This window comes from Calidris pugnax, unplaced genomic scaffold (assembly GCF_001431845.1).
Source record: "Calidris pugnax isolate Ruff unplaced genomic scaffold, ASM143184v1 scaffold20, whole genome shotgun sequence".
In the NCBI taxonomy this organism is placed as follows: Eukaryota; Metazoa; Chordata; class Aves; order Charadriiformes; family Scolopacidae; genus Calidris; species Calidris pugnax.
In genome coordinates this window covers 8,258,022-8,280,093 of record NW_015094510.1, presented here as the reverse complement: position 1 = coordinate 8,280,093, position 22,072 = coordinate 8,258,022, and the positions used below count along the sequence as shown (strand labels likewise).

The 22,072-nt window shown below is 35.4% G+C and overlaps 1 protein-coding gene across 2 annotated transcripts in view; it reads left to right on the top strand.

Moving 5' to 3' along the window:
- Window positions 1-22,072, top strand: part of TDRD3 (tudor domain containing 3) — a 107,894-nt gene that overhangs the window by 69,977 nt on the left and 15,845 nt on the right. For both annotated transcript variants that reach the window (XM_014966044.1, XM_014966045.1), the window contains 4 exons: window positions 782-938; window positions 1,302-1,427; window positions 8,616-9,454; window positions 11,308-11,433. In XM_014966044.1, the coding sequence (XP_014821530.1) occupies window positions 782-938; window positions 1,302-1,427; window positions 8,616-9,454; window positions 11,308-11,433 (1,248 nt within the window). The remainder of the gene's footprint in view (window positions 1-781; window positions 939-1,301; window positions 1,428-8,615; window positions 9,455-11,307; window positions 11,434-22,072) is intronic.

The window sequence follows — 22,072 nt, the reverse complement described above, 5'->3', positions numbered from 1 at the left end:
CTCTAAAGAATGTATTTGGTTCCAGCTGTTGCAGTAGGTGCGTAGCTGGCATTGGTTTGGTTGGTTCTGGGATGAGGAAGGACAGAGGACTTAGTCCTGTTTCATGTTTAGCACGGACAGACCTACACGCACTGGAAGCTCTCTCTTGAGTGCTTTAATGCACAGTGCAGATGTAAAGTTATTTTCTGTAATTAATGCTCTGTGATTCCTGCTTCGCCTTTTTGTCATCATGCTCTGTACAGTTTAGAGTAAGAAAGCCTGTATGAAGCAAATTGTTTATATTTTTTTTTTGCTTTCTTCTACAGAACCTTTAGTGATTATTTTTTCTCCGTCTTTTTAAGAAAACTGGGGTTTGTATTGTCTGTAAAAGTTGTGAAAGTGTCCAAAGAGGAAGAAGTGGGTAGTTCTTATACTGGTGTTGCTTTGAGAGATTCCTTCTAGTTTTCATCTCAGAGAAAGTATGTTAAGAGTCTGTCATACTATTCCAGTGTACAGCGATGGAAGGGGTAGACTAGGGGAATTTGTGCTTGAAACCACATAATAATATTAAAACTGAAAACTGGTGAATTAAAAATCATAATATTAAAAACCCCTCTACTAGCTCATTGTTTGGACCTAAGAGAGATTGTACGTGAAGACTTTATATAAAACTGAAATATTTATCGTCAATGAAATATGAAATACTGTTTCAATTAAAAATTAATGAAAAATTAAAATCTGGTTATTTTGTAGAATCGCTGTTGTATCTTATGATTAGTTCTGTGTGTACTTTTTATTTCAGGTTGATGAAAAGGCTCTAAAACACATAACAGAGATGGGTTTCAGCAAAGAAGCAGCAAGACAGGCACTTATGGATAACAGTAACAGCCTAGAGGCAGCATTAAATTTTCTTCTCAACAGCAGTAAACAGAAACCCGTACAGGGACCACCACCTAGAGGTATAATTTGCAAAGAAATGCTTTAAAACAATGGTTATGAGCAAAGGAAATTGTTTATGGTGGATTACTAATGTAGTTACGGAAGGGCATATCTTCATGGGGTTTTTTCCTGCAAATTCAAATGCATTGCAAACCTGAAAGCAAATACTTAGAAAATACCTCTGTGTATTGTATTCTTGTCAGAATTTTTTAAATTAAAGTCACAGATTTGAATGTCTTTAAATGGAAAATATCTGTTTTGTCCATGGACTTTTTTAAGGATAGAAAATACAAATATTTTATAAATCAAATAAAACTTTTTTTAAAAATGTGTACACTTTTTTTTTTTATTTATTCCCCACAAATAACTTCTGATGCTTACAGGTAAAGGGAAGGGCCGAGGCCGAATAAGACCTGAAGATGAAGAAGAGCTAGGAAACACCAGACCGTCTGCACCAAGCACACTGTTTGATTTCTTGGAATCCAAAATGGGTACTCTAACAGTAGAGGGTAAGTTATTGAAATTAATATATCTGGAATCAATTTTGGACAGTGTTGGTAAATTTTATTCTTAACTTTGTTATCTAAAAGGTGGTTCCTAGAACTCCCTCCACAGTCAGCAGTAAAAAAAACCCCAGGGATTGCTAGAGAGCTATTCCTCTCTTTTGAAGAAGGGTCAAATAAATCACACTGTGGTGGTTTGTACTTCTGTCTTGATTATAGAAGAGCTTAGGATGTTTGTTTCAGGCTTAGATGTCTAGAAGTCAGTAATTTTGAAATAAGATGACATAAATCCCTGTTTGTTAATCTAATTTGATAAAGGCCCTTACAGCTTTAAGGGACTTCCATGCTGTTCAGAAGTAAGTAAAGAAAAAAAGTCATAACTGCAGCTCTCCTTTCTCAGTTTATAAACAGCAATGTTTTGTGTGCTGCCCAGTTAAGAGCTTAGTAATTGGAGTAAGCTTAATTGGTTTTCTGTTCTCTCTATCTGGAGAAGGAAATATAAAAAAACTTTTTAGCTGCTGTAAAATATTAAATGACTAATTTTCTCCTGGTTTTCTTGCTGTATAACTGTAAGAACTGAGGGAAAGGTAGGATTTTAGAGAGAGGGAAGCCAAATATTCCCTCAGATTTAATGCGAAAGATCTGAGCTTCTTATTTTTTTAATATCCTTTAGTTTACCTGCATCAGGATGTCTGTTTAGGTCTAAATCATTAAGTACTGTGGCAACTTTAACAGACAGATGCAGTAAAAGAAAGAAAAGGAAACTCCATCATCCTGAGGTCTCTAGAGGCTGCTATAATATTAAAGTAAAACTTGCTGCAAGCTGAGTAATAAATGGAGATCAGTTTTCTTTTGGGTATGGCCTTGGAGGTGTTTCAGTGGTCAACATGAAATGAAAATATCTGCTTCAATTATTTAACATGAAGGTTTTGGGATAGAGTTGTCATTTTATAGGGAAAAAAGAAAAAAACATTTTTCATAACGGGTGCAAAAAAAGTCATACTAGTTTATATTAACTGTTTACTATTTTTGACTTTTCTAAGGAATGAGTGCATCTAAGGAGTGACTGCATGTATATGTCATTATTTTTTTAACTTAAGTTCCAAGATAGTTTTTATCAACTGTTAATAAGGGGCTCTCTCTTGCTTTGTGTTTTTTCACTGGATTTGGGATATATTTTTTTTAAGTAATATTAAATAAGTGGAAAACAAGCTTGTAGTAATTGAAAGTGAACGGGTTGCCCTGCTGAGAAAGGTAGGAATGGCTGTAATGTCAGCAGATACCTGCATCTGAAGTGCAAATAGAACATCCCCATCACTTTGGTTAGTCAAATGAGAGATCTTTTGTTGAATGTATTGTTTTTGTTTGCAGCTTTATATATAATGTGTAAATACCTGTCTCTTTTTGCAATAGCAGTGAATTTAAGGTTTGTTGTTTGAGAGTCATTATTGACTTGGAAATGAAAACATGAAGCCATGTATAGTCTGTCAGTGCATCAAATTCCCTGTTTCCTGTGAGAATTCTTAGGACTATCTGCTTTCCACTAAATGGATGGCACACTTTTTTTCAAGATCTGTTATTGTTAGATCTTTCAGACGTTTGAAGCTGCACGTTTACAGTTGCTACTTACGTAAGCAGTGTAGCATTTTGCATTAACATGTCTGAATCTTTTTTGCAGCCTGTAGCAACTAAAAGTCAACATATTCAGGTGGAAGAGAGCATGGCAGTGTAGAAATGCAGTTCTTGGAGCTGTATAGAGGATGTTTTTATCCAAAAAAATGGAAGCAGGCGCAGCAAAAAAAAAAAAAAGGACACATATTTTGTTACAGAAAACTTGCCCAACAGATGGGCTCAGGAATTTGTGAACCTGCCAGCAAACCCAGAGGGCTCTTAGAACCATAGGATGGTTTGGGTTGCAAGGGACCCTAAAGATCATCTAGTTCCAACCCCCCTGCCATGGGCAATACATCCCACTAGAGCAGGTTGCTCAAAGCCCCATCCAGCCTGGCCTTGAACACCTCCAGGGATGGGGCATCCACAACGTCCCGGGGCAACCTGTTCCAGTGTCTCACCACCCTCAGGAAAGAACTTCTTCCTAGTATCTAATCTAAATCTCCCCTCTTGCTGCTGCTGGTAGAATTAGATTCACTGTGAGCCCTGTTGAAGTTCACAAAACATTTTCATGACGTGCTGAGTTTTAAGTGTGAACAGATACTATGTATAGAGAGCAGGTATTATGTTGTTGCTGTATGTACATTTGAGTTTCATTTCAACAGTGTCTGTTTTGGCCTGCAAAACAGGTGATTTGTAAGTAGCTAAATATCTTTTCTACTTCAGTTGGGTCTAGGTGTTATTGAAATAGTTTGTAGGAAGTGAATATCTATATAGTGAATCTTCACTGGTTTTGTCAGACATTTAAAAGGTATTTTCTGTAAATATTTTAAACACATGTGCATTCTGCATTAGCTGACACAATTTTGTGAACTGTTCAAGTGATGAATATAATCGCATTTTCAAAAGCATTTGTAGAGAATTTTACTCGAGAGATATTTTTGGCAAGTCATTTCATTTACCGAAGGCGAGTTAGATTTTTACAGTGAAAAGAAATTAAAACAGTTGTGGTGTTTTCCTCTCACATTACAACCGTTGTTTTTTTTCTCTGGATAAATTTAGTGCTTGTATTGAAAGATTAGAGAAGGCTTTTATGTGTGACAAAGACATTTAAAGGAAAAATAATAGAAATAATCCCCGTGGGATATATGCCTTTCTTATTGTCAATAATTTTGTAGTAAGTAAGTAATAATAATTTCCCAAGAATTGTGAAATGAGTGAAATGCTTCTTTTAAAATGATACTGCTAATTGGTAGTGTTTGCTTAGGGGGAGTTTTATGATCCTTTGAGTTCAGTGCATGTATGTAGCCAATATACTCTAGTGTAATCAGGCATAGTGGTATGCGAGTTAAAAAACAATAATGTTATATTAGCATATATACTTCCGTTTATAATCTTCCATATTGTGTCTTAAAGATAAATATGCTTTGCTTTTATGTATTTTTCCCTCAATTAAAAAGAGTCCATAAATGTTGTAAGAAGAAAAACACAATTCTATGAAAAGTTTGTGAAGGCTTTGTACTCCTTCAGTTTCTAAAAGTTCTGGCATATTTCCTAACGTGACACATAAGGGTTTAGATTTTGTGTGTTTTAACAACATATTTGGTTTTTTTTTTTTTAGTATTCTCTGAATGAAGAATAAGCAATCTGATGCAATTCCTGAGTCATGCTTTTCTGAAAAAAGACCCAAAACTCGCTAGCATTTTTGAAGAGTTCAGAAAGTGTTCCGATTGCCTTTTGAAAAGCTTTTTAAGCATTTCTACCGTCTTGCCTTTTGAAGACATAACAATACATGTTTTTGTACTTTCTGTTATTTGGAAGTCAGCAGGCTTTACAATGATTGCTCAGATGCATTTTGTTAATTTTTATTTTCCTTAGTGAATGTGTCTAGCCCGTAGGATTGTGCTTCTGTTTTATTTTTATCTTGCAAAGTCGTCTTCAAATGGATTTTTCAAGAAGTACATAGGCATATGCTGAATTACAGACTCTTTGTCTCTGAAAAGTCCTTTCTTTCTTTGCCAGTTTTGAGAGAAGAACCCGTGCAGTCTGAATTCAAACACAGCTTCAAAAGCATTTAATGAAAGTGTTATTTTTCTGCTATTTTTTGCCGCTGTGGTTGAAAATAATCTCATTTAAATTCTTAATGATAAGTTGTCTTAAATTATGTGCAAACCGAGATGGTGTGAGAGTTAACAGCGTTTGCACAGTGATGATATATCTGCAGTGATTATACTTAGCGCTGTGAACTCTTTTGTCATGAAGTCTGCATCCAAGTGTTTGCAGAAAACAGGTTATATATTACTAGCACCTTTTTCATTTAATTTGATCTTGTCAGTTGTTAGCAGTAGAGGCATGCAGTTCTCTCTTAGTATTAAAAATAGTACTTGTCAGAAATGAAAGAGCCCCAGGGAAATGGCTAGAAACAACTCAAATATATAATGTTATATATCCAAGAGTAAGATCTCTTCATTGATTTTTCTGCATAGTAGCTACAAAAGAGGGCCCAGGTAGGTGAATTTTCCTGCATTTTTATGTAGCGTAGCACAGCTTCCATTCAATATAAAAGAAGATCAATTGTTTTGCAGTTTTTTGGGCCCCTTGCTGTCCCATATGGTCTCTAAAATCCAAGTTTGTTTTTCAGATATTCAGAGAGATGGCCTTTATATAGGCATAGTGGTTTGAATAAATGAGCACTCTCCTACTATTCTACTAATGCATATCATTAGGAGTATATGATTACCTGGAATGGCCATATCTATCATTATCAAAAGCATTAGGCTTCTATACACTTTGGACAGATTATAATTTCTGCTAAATGACTGAGTCTATGTAGAAACAAAAACAAAAGGGACTTTTGCTGAACTGAGATAAATATATTTTTTTTTTAATTCTGTGCTGTGCCACACTTTTTTCAAAAACTGTGTATGTGATCTGGGAAGAAAGTGTCTGAAAAGAAGAATTGTTTCTTTTCAAGCACACAAAGGACTGATTTGCTTTTCTCTGCACATCTCTCCTTGTTTTTCTTATCTAGTGTTTCTAATGGCACCTGAAACCTCAGTACTGTTGAGAATTTCTGAATTCACTTCTGGATTTGCAGTAACCAGGCAAGGTGGTTCTGTTTGTAGACAGGAGCTGCAGAATAGTTGTTTAATTTGTTATCTTTGATTTGGTACCTTTTCATAGTTGGGTTTAGACCAAGTAGAAAAATATCTATGAATTAAAATACCTTTATATTTTGTTTCGGGGGTACTTTATTCCTTTTTTGGAGATAAGACAGCACATTAAGCTTTTTGTTGTTTGTTTGTTTTTTCAAAAAAGCACAAATTAGTGAGTTTAGTCTTTCACCCTTTAAGTGGTGTCTTGTGGTTGTCTGCTACTTCTTTAAATGTAAACCAGCATATACTAAACATACTTTATTTCAATGAAATGCAAAGAATTAAAACAAACCAACCCATAGTTTCATACTGCATATTTATTTATTTTTAACCGTGAATGCTTGGTGACACCTATGAAAATATTTCTGTGTTGAAGTTAAGTCATTTGAGTTTTGATTGGAGAGAGAAACCTGCTGACTGGGAGAGATAACAAAAATGGTAGACACAATTGCTGTCAACCAGCTGCCTTTGCTTGTACTTGGATTATTTCTGCTCCTGAACACAAAAGATTCTTTCTGTTAATCTTCTTCTCATTTTTCTTGTGTTATGAGGAATAATTCATCCATCTCTGCCAGCTTAAATAAGTAAACACAAGGATTATCAGGGAGAACAAAACAGAGGGAGCCAAGAGCTCAGAGCCAAGAGCTCTGACTATAGAATTAAGGAATAATGGATAAAATGCTGAGAACCAGATATTTTCTCTCCCTTTGAGTCTCAGGGACTGAGAACAGGCTGGTGCTTCCATTTGTCCAGGATCCAAAGCCACAAAAACTTCTGGCAGACATCTTAAGTCTTTGAAAGACTCTCAAGCAAAGATTTATTTTTTTTTTAAATAATTATTTGCTATTAAATGAGGTAGGTGGTGAGAAACATAAGTGACTTCAGTTAGAAGATTGACACAGGACACAGAAGGCCAAAACCTTTTCAGTTTCAGATTGTGCAGAATTGCCTCTTCAGTCCTCCAAAGAAACAGACTGTGTGAGATTTAAAAAGTCATCTTTCATTTTTAAGAAGAAAATTAATATTTATGAAACTCTTGGTTCTTTCTGAATAATACATATTTACTTATGTATGAATTAAAAAAATTATTGGTTTCAAAGCCATACATTTTACAGTAAGATGTATTTTTATCAAGAATATGATTGTGCTAAGCCTCGTGTGTGCTCATGTCACTTCAAAATGACTTAATATTTTTCGTAGTCAAGCCTTTTTTACTTCTAAGTATTAGAGTAAATCAAGTGTATGTGAAAATAAAATTAGATTCTTAGTCAATTTAGTCAAATTGCTAAAAAACCTGTGAGCTTTTAATAATAATGTGATGCTTGGAAGTTTTTTTTTTTGGCTTTGGTCTTTTTTTATTTAAGAAGCTAAAATTTACATTTGCATTTCAATTCTGACAATATAAGAAGTAATTACGAACATTTTTACATTTGTTGTTACATATAGGCATTGTTGCTTCTAGTAGTAACATCTGAACTGAAGATCTTAGTTTTTCCTTCCAGTGGGAAGTGTATTTGGGGTCGGGCAGCAGAGGGCCCGAGCACATCGTCCTACCAGGCCCATGCCTACACACCAGAGTCACACACACAGTACATCCATGGCCATGAGGATGACACCTTTGCAGGCATCCACATGATTAAAAATTGCTCATCTAAAGATGAATCACTTTATGCTTTCCTTTTCAATCAGGTTCAAACTCTGCTAGCAGGTCTCGGACCCAGCCACCATTTCCCCTCCTTTCCAGCATCCCATAGCAAGTTCGCTCTTTCTCATGAGACCCATGATAATCTTGGGTTTTTTTCTCATCATTTAGAGTTTTGGTTGAATCTCTTGAAGGTACTGCTTGAGCAGTTCCTGTTATGGCTCATTGATCAGGGTTTCCAGAGTTCTGGGCTTTGTTACTATTCACGTTATCTAGTTTGTCAGTGTGTTCATTTTATGACTTCTATTTCTTGCCTTTGACTTTCATGCTGAATACCTGTTAACAAGTTACTTTTACAGAAAGTTTCAATTCAGATCAAAAGTATTCATTTTTCCTCCTAACTTCCCCCCCCACCCCTTTCCTTTTTCCGTGTTGGAATTCTATTTTTTTTGTCTTAAATGGCCGTTATTCAAGCGAGTTACTGATGTCCATAGGGAGAAACGAGTAACCTCCTGGAAATTTATGCCCAGCCTTTCTCATACTGGTAGGTGGTTTGGGACTTAGTACAGCCCAGAGTAGTGTACGTTTTCCAATAACTAGGAATTGCAGTTCAAATGTCTTTGCTAAATTTTCTATGTAGCATTACATTTCTATACCACAAAGGTAAATACTGCATACTTTTCTAAATAATACTGTTGCTTTCTCAGTTAGGGGCTGAAAAGCTGTTTCTAAAATATGTTTATGTTAAATATGTTAATAATTGAAATAATTGTTTTTTCTTTGTAGAGCCAAAATTGCAATTTCAGCCACCACATCAAGTACAGCACAAAGTTATGAATACAGAACAGAATGGCCTCAAAGAGAATCATTCAAGACACATTTCTCGCAATGACATGAGACAACCAAGGAATGAGAAACCTCCTCGTTTTCAAAGGGATATCCAAAATTCAAGGCAGGCTTTGGAAAGCGGTGGGTTACCAAGAAACAGAGGTCCTGAAAGGCACAGCTCTTTAGAACATTGGACAGAGGAAAAAAATAAAAGTGACAGACATTATCCTAGAAATGATAGGCCAAAGGATTTGGGTTATCCCGTAGCCACTCACCAGAGTGATATCACTTTCAAAAAAAGGGATAACAATATGCAAAACAGAGTAGGAAAAGGGGTGTCTTTCACAGAATTCAAGGAGAACTCTGCTGCTCAAGATACTGCAGACAACAATAACCAGAAACGGGGGAAAAGGGAAAACCAAATACACAATTCTGAAAATTTTTGTGATAGGAAAGCACGAACAATAAGTAGTGAAGCCTTTATGGTAAAAAGTGAGCAACATTTTGGTGTTAATAACGATTACCAAAATGCTGGCAGAACTGATAATTTTAATGCTATACCAAATGGAGATACTGAGCATCATCAGAAAGGAAGACGAGTAGGACCTATCAAATCATCAGGACCCACTACGATCCCATCTTTCGATGATAAAATGTTGTATTACAACACTGGTCCCAAAAGGAGATCTGGGCCCATCAAACCAGAGAAAATATTAGAACCCTCAATTCATGTGGAGTATGGAAAAAGTTGGAGACCAGGGGATGAATGTTTTGCTCTTTATTGGGAAGACAACAAGGTATGAGAAGTACCTCAAATTGTACCTTTTGTTTTCTTTCTTACATGTGGGAAATTTAGCAGGCTAGTACAGAGGCATGGGGCTTTGTTCATAGGTCTGTACTGTGCTTCTTGGCTAGCTTCTTTTTTTGTTTTAGGGTTTTTTTTTTTTAAATTTACTTATGATATCTGTTGCTTGTATTCATTGCGTAAAACTTTAAGCACTTAAATTGAGTCATCTTGAAGGTGATTGTTCCTCTCATTTAAGTGGAGTTTAGGATGACTGAGATACTAACAGAAGCTTTTGACTTACATGTTGAAAATTTGAAGGGATTAATATGGATCTAGGTGCCCATATGCTTTTCCAAGGAACAAGAAGCAGGATGCTGTGCTATCTAGAATATTCAGTAACAGTAGATGTGGAATGCCTTTAACTAGAAAAAGTCAGTGTGCAACCCTTACTAGAGCCATGGGAAGACCAGAGTGTGCAGGAATGGGACTGTTTAAAAAAAACCCTCCCTCCTTTATTTCAGTCATCACAGAAAGGAAACAGAAAAAGGCTTCTTTTTTTATTATCACTAGTACACTGCAATCTGAAGTATTTGTGGACAAACAAGTTATGCTGTGTGATGGTTTTGTTTCACAGATATATATATTTTTTTTAAGTTTAAATACTTCCTCTTCAGCTGCTTTTCCTATTAATAAGATTTCTTTTGCGACAAGACAATTTTCATCTTCTCCTTTGCTAAAAACTTTCAGGCTATTTTCTTTGTCTTGTTTTTATCTGTTCAGGAGTTCTCTGTCACTCTCCTTGGGTAGCTTCTTCAGTTTTGTCAAAATAATCAAATAATTTCAAATAATCTGAGAAGGGAACCTTAAATATTATTGTTCTTTGAGAAGGTTTTATTCTCACCATTTTCTGTCTTTACTTATTTTATATTTATTCAAGGCTTTTTTCCTATTTTTTTGGTCTCTTTTACAGGAAGTAGATAGTGTTAGCTCAGCAGCATGACTTAATTTTTCTCTCTTTTGCTTGTATACTAAAGCAGATAAGGCATCCAAAATCTTTGGTAGTGGGAACATATAGTGGGTTGACTCTCTGAAATAGGAATATTTAGCTTGGGTGGGTTAATGTGAAATATAATGGCATATTATGGAATTGTTTCCTGTTTTGAGAAAAATATTTGTATTGCTGTAAGATGAGTTTTTAAAAATCTAGAAAGTATGAAACTTGCAAAATAAGTAGATAGGAGGCAATCCCAGACTGTTACCTGAAAAGTATTCATCACATTAGAAGGGTGTTTTTGAGGATTATTGGGTTTGTCATAGTTACAGTAAATGCTGCTGCTCACATCTAGAACAATTCGAAATGTAATGATAAAATACACTACTGAGCTTAGCCATGTTTGGAGGAGGTTTTTGTTTAGAAAATGGACTTTTTGAAGAAGCAGTTTTATATTTTTATTATCTTTTATTATGTGTTAAAATAGATATGTATTACTATGTACAGTGTATATGGCTGATAGGCACTTACTGATACTATTTTTTAATAGAAAAAGTCTTATAGTAACACTTCTCTACATAAAACAGCGTTTAGTGATGTTCTGCTTTCAGGGAAATGAAATCAAGTCAGTCTAATTTCGTAAGCTGCTTGTTTTCTCAACGAATATTCAAAATACATTCTACCATGTCCTTGCAGTCTATCACGTGGAAGTTTAATACATCCTGCTTAAGATCTGGAACAAATCTTATTCAAAATAAAGGCTCAGACTAAATTTATATATATACACACACATACATATGAAAAGGTAGTTGTTAAGCTGTTTGTGGTATTTCAGGTAGTATTTTATGACCTTTGAAAATTTCTCTTTTAAGTTCTACCGGGCAGAAATTGAAGCTCTCCATTCTTCTGGGACAACTGCAGTTGTTAAATTCTGTGATTACGGAAATTACGAAGAGGTGCTTCTCAGCAACATCAGGCCTGTTCATGCAGACACATGGGTATGTGATAACAAATTGTATTAAAAAATATAAACTACGTAAGTCTGTACAAAATATGTAACCCTTCAGGAGTTAATGCCTACTCATGCAAAGATTGCTAATGGCATGTTTAGAAAAATAGTTAAATGAATATACAAACAAAATCTCAACTTTTAGCTGTCTATATGAAATATAAAAGTGTATTATTATGTAGTATTCTTGTATAATAAACTTTAATTGTGTTGTTTGAAAATGAATAATCAACCTGTCAGCCAAACAGTTTTATGCCTGTTTTCTCTCTAAAACTTGTTGCTTACTCTATTAAACGCAGGTTTCTGCTTTATTTCATGTAAATCATATGTTGTTTTGTAAAGGTGAGGAAACAGCCTTTTAAAATTTATATTCTGAAGGTTTTTACTATGTGTGTATGTATGGCTTAAACCACTTTATTTTGTATCATGATTTTATTGTTGTTTCAATGATTACTACTTTGCCAAATATCGTGGTGGAAGTGTATGCCTTCAAAATCTATTTTATGAGGTTTAGAATGTATTAGCCTCAAGGAAGTTGGAAATTTTGAAAGGCTTTATTTGTGAATGTCATGGAAATAGAGGTCCATTTTGATTTTTTTTAAAGAAAAATATGAGGAGTGCATAATTCTTTGCTGTTTCCTCTTGCTATAAAGAGCTGCACCAAGGGTAGTCGTATTTGTATATTGATTCCTGAATGATTAGTTGACTGTGCTTATTTTCATTTCTTACCTCTGGGCCACATAGCCATATTACTACTGCTACAGGGGCTGAACAGGCAGTTACTGTTCCCTGCCAGTTGGCTTTTAACTTGTGTTCTAGCTGTAGCTCTCGGATGTCCTTACAGCCTCAGAGATGGCCTTTTTGTACTTAAAAAGATCTGAAGCTCTTCCCAGCTGATGCATTGCTGTTTCTATGAAAATTTACTGTTTACTTTTTTCTTTTTTCCCCCTTCTTTTTATCACAATAGCTGAGCTGTAAGATGCTAGTTTCTTACTGTATGATTGTACTTATTTTGACCTGAGTGGTAATCAGCCTTTTCTTCACACTTTTATCACAGTCTGGAGGAATGGCTTTTATTTTACTATAACCCTCTGAAAGCTCTCACAGCCTAAGAACTTGAGCTGGTGTTAAGGCTAAGTTGATCTCGCAGTGAAGTGCCAACCTGAAGCAGTGGTCCTTCTTCCTGCCTCTTTTTGCTGTCTCTGACCACATGTCCCTCCTTTTCCCTCTCCTCCCATGTTGGATCATCAGTCACCTAGCTGCAGGATGAGTCAAATGAGATGAGCCACTTTTTTCCCTCCAGTTTCATTTGTTTTATTTCAGAGCTCATTTGTTAAAGCTGACACAAGATGCCTACAGAAGTTGTGGATGCCCCATCCCTGGAAGTGTTCAAGGCCAGGCTGGATGGGGCTTTGACCAACCTGCTCTAGTGGGAGGTGTCCCTGCCCATGGCAGGGGGGTTGGAACTCAGTGATCTTTAAGGTCCTTTCCAACCCGAAGCATTCTGTGATTTTATGGTGGGACAATGTATGGAAAAGGAGATTCTGCTGCTGAAGTAGCATAGTGCTAAGATCATGCTACATCCTAATCTAGTCATCGATGTTTCCTTAGCTCTTACTGGGGAGAAATAAGGATTTTTCTAAGGACCTTTCAGTCCATTCAGAAATGGAAGATATCTTTCTCAAGGTTCTTGTCACTCTCAAGGAGCTTAAGTAAACAGCGTAATTTCAGACAAATAAATTTGGATCATTATCATTATACAACATAAATACCAATCAACAACTTCACAGTAAACAAAATCTTTATGGTTTCTTTCCAGGGTTTTACTATTTTGTTGCTAAAATGTCCTTGTAGCTATAGGATTTTTGCAGGAGAATGTTGATTAGCGCCTTGCTCTTCACTTGCTTTTGGTGTTTGGATGCCAACACTACTCCTCATTATGCATTTGCAGTTCTTAATCACCTGTTGGAGTCATACTCTGATATTCAGGTTTGGCTTTTAAGCTGAACACTGTCACTTTTCTTTGTATCAGTGTTCATGTTAATAGATACATCTAGATAGCACACACAAATGCAAAATGAAGTTCTCATGCTTCGTGCTGCTTAATACTTAATTCTTTGTCATAAGGTTTAAGTAACTGTGATATTTCCTCTTTACAAGAGAACAAAAGAGATTTTAAACTGACTTCAATAATACTTTTCTTTTACTGTTAGATGTTGTCAGCAGCAGTGAACTTTTTTTTTTCCCCACAAAGTGTTATGCTGAGTTTTATTTCAGTCCTTTCAGGCAAATTCCAGAGAGCTAAGTTTGTCTTGGCTGTTTGTTTTGAAGACTTGCTACCAATGTAGAAATATACTGTGTGTGAGTTCTGTTGTCCTATTATTGCCAGTTTTTCAGACTCCTTTTTGAAAGAGTTATTGATATTAAGAAAAGATCTAGTGAATTGACTAAAAGGCACAAATTTAGTCTGTGTTAGAATTAATTATTCTTTACTGATTTCTCCAGCACACTGTTTGGTACTCGTGTGTTGAATTCAATTTTTTTTTTTTTCCCAACAAACATAAACTGGTCATGATATACAACTGAGAGGAAGAAAAAAAAATGGCAAAAAGTTGCTTAACTAATGACTTGAAAAAACAGCCAAATTATTACACTGACCTTACTTTGATGACATGATCTGTTCTTTAAACACCCAGGTTTCTGGTCTACTTTTGGCAATCTTTATAATCATCAAAAATAGTAAATTAATGAAAAGTCTTTACATTGTTAGTAGGTTTAATATAATTTTGTTTTCTCTTAACCTGTTGTGGTTAACATTCTGCTCTCTGTTCCTGCTGACTCTAAGACTGAACTGCACTGCATTAGTGCAAGTTTTGTGGTTCTGGTGGGTTTTGTTTGGATTGGGGGATCTTTTTTTTGACTGTAGGTCACATCTGCCTGATATTCTCAGGATACACTGTGCTTTCCACTTTAATGGAAGAAGTGTTACTAGATGATCTTAAGATTCCTTGATAGTTGATTGTATACTGTCCATCACCCAGTTTGCCTTAAGTAAGTTTTCTGGCTCTCTGACACCTAACATGCTGCTATTTTTCTTTCTGATGGGTAGAAATACAGAAGATAAAGCTTTATTTTACATAAGGTAAATCAAAAAGTTAGTGGGGATTTTTTTTTTCAATAATCACATACAATACCCATATAAATATATGTAAGAACACGAAAACTGGTTTGTTTTTTTTTAGCTAGTTTTTTTGTTAATAAATATTTTCAATAATAAAATTGCATTTAGATTCCACGGTTTTAGAGTTCTTCTAAGTATCTTGTATGTAATGCTACAATACTGTATCCTTCTCTTTCCCTTAATGTAGCAGAGGTCTCTTAACAAAAATACTATAATCCCAATGAAAAAAAAAAATACTGAAAAACCATTGTGGAAATAAGAGCTGATTGTTTCTTCTTGTGAAATATGTAAGATTATACTAACAACTGAAAAGCATGGAATGTTAAGGACCTTCATGACTCACGTAATAGTTTGTTCTGTGAAAAAAATATTAAATAAAGTCAAGATAATACTTTAAAATTTAAGTCTTAATTTTATTCTCTAGCTTGTAGGATTTTCTTTCCTTAATAAATTATGAAAACGTTTAGCCTAAGTGCTTAGCTTGCGAAATTTTTCCCCAAAGCTGAGTCCTTGCTTTTCATTTTCCATTCTGCATATCCTTAGTCATGTGATAGGCCTTGTTCTGCCATTTATGCTACAATTACCTTATCTTTTTGTTTGTTTTCTATTATTATATGAAGGAAATAAAGATTGTAGTTTTCCTACCTACCTATGTTATAGCTTTATTCTGATTGCTGTCAAAACAACCTAGAATTCATACAAATTTTTTGTTTACAGTAATTCACTTAAAAATACTAATTATAAAGTGAAGTATGTAGTTTTGTTTCCTCTTCCTGTATTTCTGTCTAAAGAGATAAGGCAGCAAACATAATTATTAAGGTATGTATAATCTTATTTTTTCTAAACTCTGTTTTGTTTTGTGGAGACTGATAAACTACTTTGCAGCTTTCATCAGCTCATTCCTCCAGTAAAGAATGAGTTGAGGACAGAAAATAGGAAAGGGTCTTGGATTACAGTTAATGTGTGCTGGCAGAAATTTGAGAGCTCAGATTTGTTAATGTTGTGACTTGTAACTTACAGAGCTCTGAGAGCTTCTACAGATGTTGAATTATCTTAAATCAAAGTAGAGACATGGTTTAGTGATGTGGTGTTTAGTGGGATATTTTTTTTTTTTTTTTAATCTGAGTTAAGTTGATGGTTGGACTAGATGATCTTAAAGATCCCTTCCAACCTAGACAATTCGATGATTCCATGATTCTGGGCTTTCTTATAGCTGTTCCCTGTTTCAGTTAAGTAAAGAAGTAAACTCCTGGGAGTTTTCTGAAGATCTTCAAACCTCTCTCCAGCAATGTAAAGAGCAACACTGAAAACCACTAAATAATAAAGATTTACAGCTGCCTCTTTAGGCTGGAGAAGACTTCTGCCTATCTGTTTTATGGAGGTTTTGAACCCGTTCCAGTGTCTTAATTTACAATAAGGAAATACTTTTTTGAAGGATTGGGTGCCATTTCTTTATGGCTCTTCAGCCTGGACAGCCTTGGCATCACACTATGATCTTTTTTTTGTGTGTGTGTGTGTGTTGTGTGTCCAGCGAGCAATCTTTCTATTGAATAATTGAGTAGGTGCACTAGATAAATGTGTCTTGGTTGGATCTCTTACCTACCTTCTGTCCTCAGTGACTGTACTAAAAATAAGGCTGTTAAAAGAGAATCGTACTGTCTCCGTAACCAGTTCTAAGATTACGGTAGAAAAAAAGTCCCTTAAATAGTTGCATCAGACAAGAATTTGATGTCTTTAGTTCTTCAGCTTCTGTACTGTTAGGAAAATCTCTAGAATGATTTTACAGACCATAATTACTCATTGACTAAACGAATTAAATGAAGGCTGAGTATTTTGGACTACGCATCTTCCGGAGTGGTGGTGCATATTTCTTAATTAATTCTAATCTATAAAGTTACTAGTGTGGATTTAGTTTCTACAAAAGGCTGTCTCTCTTTATTAAAACACTAGAGATTTAGGCAGTTATTTCTTTGAAATGTGCCTCTTTTTCCATCTCACTTATGTGTGGTGATTTCAGTTGCCTCAGTCCTGCCAGGCTGAGAAATTACTTCTCATAGTCTGACCTCAAGTTTTTTATTTTTAAATTTTCTTAACTGGAAATGTTGTCTTTAATTGCATCATATCTTTTGCAGAGCATCCTCATACATGCCTTTACATAAAATTAACCTTTAGGTTGTGTCAGGATAATTCTTTATGTAATTTACTTATTTCCCAAGCCATCTTTTAAGAGGCAGTATTTAGGGACAAGTGTTGTGGAAAGCATTTATCCTGATAAACTACTAGTCAGTATTTTTCTTTAACACCTCTTTTCTCTGAGAAACAACAGAGTTTTTTGGACTGTAGCTTGGTGTCTCCGTGTTGGAATATAGACAGGTGTTCACAACTTAAGTTAGCTATTCCTCTTAAAGTTACTGGCCCTTAGCTGAAATGTAGGAACTGACATTTAAAGGTGGTTAAGGAACTGCATTTTACTTTTTAATAAACTAAAAGCAGGAAAATTTCAGTTGAGAGGAGGTAATTTATAATAAGTGGGCATAAAACAACGGCTTTCAATTTTCTGTCTGTATCATTAGGCTTTGCAAAATAAGTTTGAGTTTGCCACTTGAACATTGCATATTCATCAGGCTATGAAATATCATTGCAAATTATTGCTGGCTGTACAAATCAGATTAAGGACACATTCTTCTTGGAGTTTATAGTTATTGGAGAAAAAGTTGTGTCAGTTAAAGCAGGATGCCTGGAGCATTACACTGTACTTCTCTCTCTCCCCCTCTCCTTTGTTATTAAATGTAGTTGCATATGATGAGAATTCTTTATTTGGAGACTGCATGTGGTCTTCTTAGGCTGTTTATTCTGAGAGACTGTTCCTCAATAAACACCTTTCTTTAAAATGACTTGCAATTTTGTTTGGAGGTAGCATGATTTAACCTGTTTTAAGTATTGTGTTTGATCCTGTGTAAAAACGTCTGGTCTGTTCCTGCCATCACCATTGCTTTTCTCATTTCCTGGTTTCCTTCATGTTTTCAGTGTTCTGACTTGGTCCACTTTTAATAGATTTATTTAAAGGATTTTAATTAAAGAGGAAACTGGAGGAATTGGCGTAGTATTCCTGAAGGATAGCTTTCTAGGGAAGAGAAGCATGATACTGTTGGTTCGGTATCGCAGAAGAGAAGCTATGATAAACCTAATTTGTAGTGGGGTATGTGTCTATGATTACAGATCTGACTCCCTCTTAGTATATACAGTGCATGTTGAATAGACATTATTTATTGTACTGAAGTTTCCATGGACAGGTGTGGTTAATGTCTGAAATGCTTGCACATGAAATTGCTCCTCTTGAATTTTTTGTTTGTTTTTGTTTTTTGGTTTTTTCCCCTTGGTGTTGTGGTTTTGGGGTGGTGGGTTGATTTTTTGGGTTTGAGATGTATTTTTCCGCTTCCGTTGGCTTACTTTCTTAGGGTGAATTTTATAAGGATTGTAAAAAATGTCAAGGACTACACTCATGCTTTATTTTCTTCATATTAATGATATCATTTGCAGGTTTCATGCCCCGAGAGACACATTTATAGACTGTTATTAAATTAGTGCATGTGTATGTCTGAGCTAGACATAATTGTTCTTATTGTCAAAGAATAGCAGCAATTAATCAGATTTTCTCAGAATATCTTCAGAGAGCATAAACAGAAGAGGAATATTTTGGTCTGACATCTTTCCTACAAAATTTGCTTGCATATCTAGTTTTTCAAAATTTTAGAGGAGTAGTATTTGCTTCAACCTTATATAAAGCATTTAATATCTTTGCTAAATTAGTCAAGATGCATTTCATATTTTTTTTTAGTATAAAACTGACTATTTGTTCTAATTTACTTGGGGGGAGGGCAGAATGTCGAAGATTTTCAGATTAATTCCATATTCCTTTTAAAAAAATTAAGTGTGGTGTTGAAGAGCTCTTTACCAAAGCGGAATACTTATTTCTTTATTGAGAACAAAAGTTGGTTAACAAGAAAGCAATAAATATGTGATGGCTATATAGAGGGTTTGGGTGGTAGGGTTTTTTTTTTTTGTTTTGTGCATTTATCATGTAATTCCCACATTCTGAATATCAAATATCATGGGATCTTCTAACTTGGGACATGCTATCCTGCTGGAGGATATCAGGGAATATCTTAATTGCTCAGAAAGATCGTTTCAGGTTCTCCTAGGCTTATGAAGCACTTTTATTGGTCGTCTTTTTGGTTTTGTTCTTTCATTACCCTATACTCGCTAAGTATTTTTGTTAATAAATGTTATTTCTGACTTAGTGGAAATCTTGAGAGTTCCATTTAGGTTTATTTTGGTAGATGTAAAATATTTTGCTGAATAGATTTGTGTAGTTATGTCATAGTATCTTGTTTCCTTTTTTAATTTGTTCTTTGTGTTGATCTGTTTTCTGATCTAGGCATTTTCATTCTTTCCCTATGTTGTATTTACTCACGTAGAACTTCCACTGTGGGTCAAATGATTACAGGCAGGAGAGAATGAAAACAGTGGTGTTTAATTATTGCAGTAATCTTTGTTCCTTTCCTGATGGAGCTCCCTCAGTGTACCTTTTCACTCTAGGACACTGAAGGATGAACCTTCTTGAGCACTAGGGCTGAAAGTAAAATGTTACAAGATGTTGGATGGAGGCTCAGTGGAGCTTCTCTTCTTGCTTGGTTTCCTTCTTGGCCCATTCCAATCTTGTTTCATTTCCCTGTGCACATGATCAGGCTCCTTTTGTTGCCTGACACCCACTAGCTCATGTCAGAAATCTTAATTGCTGGCTGTTGCGAGGCCTGGCCATTGGAAATTGCATGCTAGTTGTAATTTCATCATCCCTGTCCAGGGAGAGGGGAGAAGTTGACTCCCCAGTGAGAGAGTTGAGTTTCCCACGAGTTTCAGGCCAGTTGGAGGGAGCTACTCAACAAAGGTTGATCTCTCCACCTGGAAAAGGAATTACCTCTATATCAAGGAGGGAAGTACTGCCTATGTGAGTAAATTAGGGTGTGTGGGGGGGTTATTATGTAGTGCTTTTGCTTTTCTTACACATGAAAAAGTTTGTTTTTTTTTTTTACTTTGGTTCTAACTTATTGATTAATTATATATAGACATAAAAATATGTTGAAGATTTGTTCTCTCCTGCAGCGGTTTTAAAAGTTCCTAATGCTTATAAGCATATTTTGCCTGTCATAGTTTTTTGAACCTGTTTTAGAACTTGCAGGATGATGTGGTCTATTTAATTTTTTTTGAAGTAGTGGTTAATAAGTAAAAAATCGGTGCAATTCGGCATATTTAATTTTAAAATGTAAGCATACAGCATATATGTAATGTAGAGGTCTTGACTTTTAAGATACTCTTCTTCTCCCATAGGGATGTGCATGGTTTTATTTACGATTGGGCTTAGTGTAAGGAAACTGAATGCTGATATTTTTTCCCAACTCTGTGCAAGTATTCTTTTTGGCTGTAGGTTTAGGACCTGTGTCTGTATTTCCAATGTAAACCAGACCTTTCCAGAGGTCTTCATTCAACTTGGTGTTCTGAAAAACTGTATGAATACTTTATTTACTACCAAAAAAAGAAAAAAAAGACATTTGGGAGAGGGATGGGCTAAGAGTTGTATATGGGGGGAGAGATGAAACCTTAATTCACTGCTGTTTTCCAATAACTGGCGCAATTGCTCCTTATAGTAACACTGCTCCTTATGGCACATAACTCCTTATAGTGGACACTGTTACTGGTTTCATGTTGTTAAATTTATGAGTTTTGTTGAAAACATTTCTACCTCCCAGTTAGTGGCTTTCTTCTTGCGGAATTGAGACAACTTGATATGTCTGCTGGTTGTGTGTTATTTATATAGCAGATCTCACTTCAGTGTATCTACTTCTCTTTTAGAAATTATCAAAACTAAACCTTTAAATATTTATAGCTTGATATTGATACTACTCAAATGTGAAGAAGCTTTTACTAATGGAAGTTAGTATTTCTGTTTTGTTTTGGGGATATGGTGTGAATGGCTTAAATACATTATTCGAAGGAGTTTTTAAAATTCATGACTTTTTTCTGTATTAAGAACATGGTGAGAACTTGCAGGAAGGAATTGTTGTTTCAAGCAAATGTCACAAGAAGAGTTGCACGTTTATTTTAATATGTGCCAAGGGGAATCACTGCAAGTATGAATAACCTGTACAATACCCTCAAGGGGAACAGCTAAGCTAGGAAAATCTCTGTGGGATAATCATGCCCCAGGCTTACGTTATCCTAGTTTTATGGAAATGTAATTGGCATGTAGTCTATTTAAAAAACAATTAAGTGCTTTGTTTTCAGAGTTGAAGAAAAGCGATGAAGTACAGAGAAATGTCTGATTCCAAGTTAACTGTTGTGTTGCTTTTAGCAGTCTCATATTTAAGTACATGATTCTTTTCCTTGTCCATCCATCTACTGTCATTTTCTTGATTTTTCTGAATAATCTACAAATTTTCTGTCACTTGGTATCTAATGTTTATGGCTTCACTCAAAACTCAAGATGTCTATTATCTTAACAGAATCATTTAAAAATAAGCTGTGTTTAAAGCTCATCTGCTTTTGTCGCAATTTATATTTTCAGCAGAGGAAAAATGAGATAAGTCTAATTAAAAATGTTAATAGTGTGTATCCTATAGCCATTATTTATTTTTTTTAGAATTACTGAAACATTACTGTAAATTTGGTATCTTAAATTAATGTGTATTAAGGCTTTAGTGGATAAATGGATGGCCCTGAAAAGTACTTCGTAGAATTTTCAAAAACAGGCCATGTTCGGTTAATGAAAGTCATCAGACAAAGATTTATTCTCATTGTTTTATTTCTGATGTTAAAGTGAAGGCTGCTAAGGGAGGGGGCATCTTGATTTTTTTTTTTTTTTAAATGAAAAAGGAACAGATTTTATGGCATAGCTCTAAGCCGTCTAGTTTCACATACCACAGCAATGTCCCCTTGTGGCCAAGAAGGCCAATGGCATCCTGGGGTGCATCAAGAAGAGCTTGGCCAGCAGGTCGAGGGAGGTCATCCTCCCCCTCTACTCTGCCCTGGTGAGGCCCCATCTGGAATACTGTGTCCAGTTCTGGGCCCCTCAGTTCAAGAAGGACAGGGAACTGCTGGAGAGGGTACAGCAAAGGGCCACAAAGATGATTAAGGGCCTGGAGCATCTCTCTTATGAAGAGAGGCTGAGGAATTTGGGTCTTTTTAGTCTAAAGAGAAGGCTGACTGATCAATGCTTACAAATACTTAAAGGGAGGGAAGTCAGAAGGACTGGGGCTGATCTTTTTTCAGTGGTGCCCAGTGACAGGACAAGAGGAAATGGGCACAAACTTGAGTATAAGAAGTTCTACCTAAACATGAGGAGGAACTCCATTACTGTGAGAGTGGTGGAGCACTGGAACAGGCTGCCCGG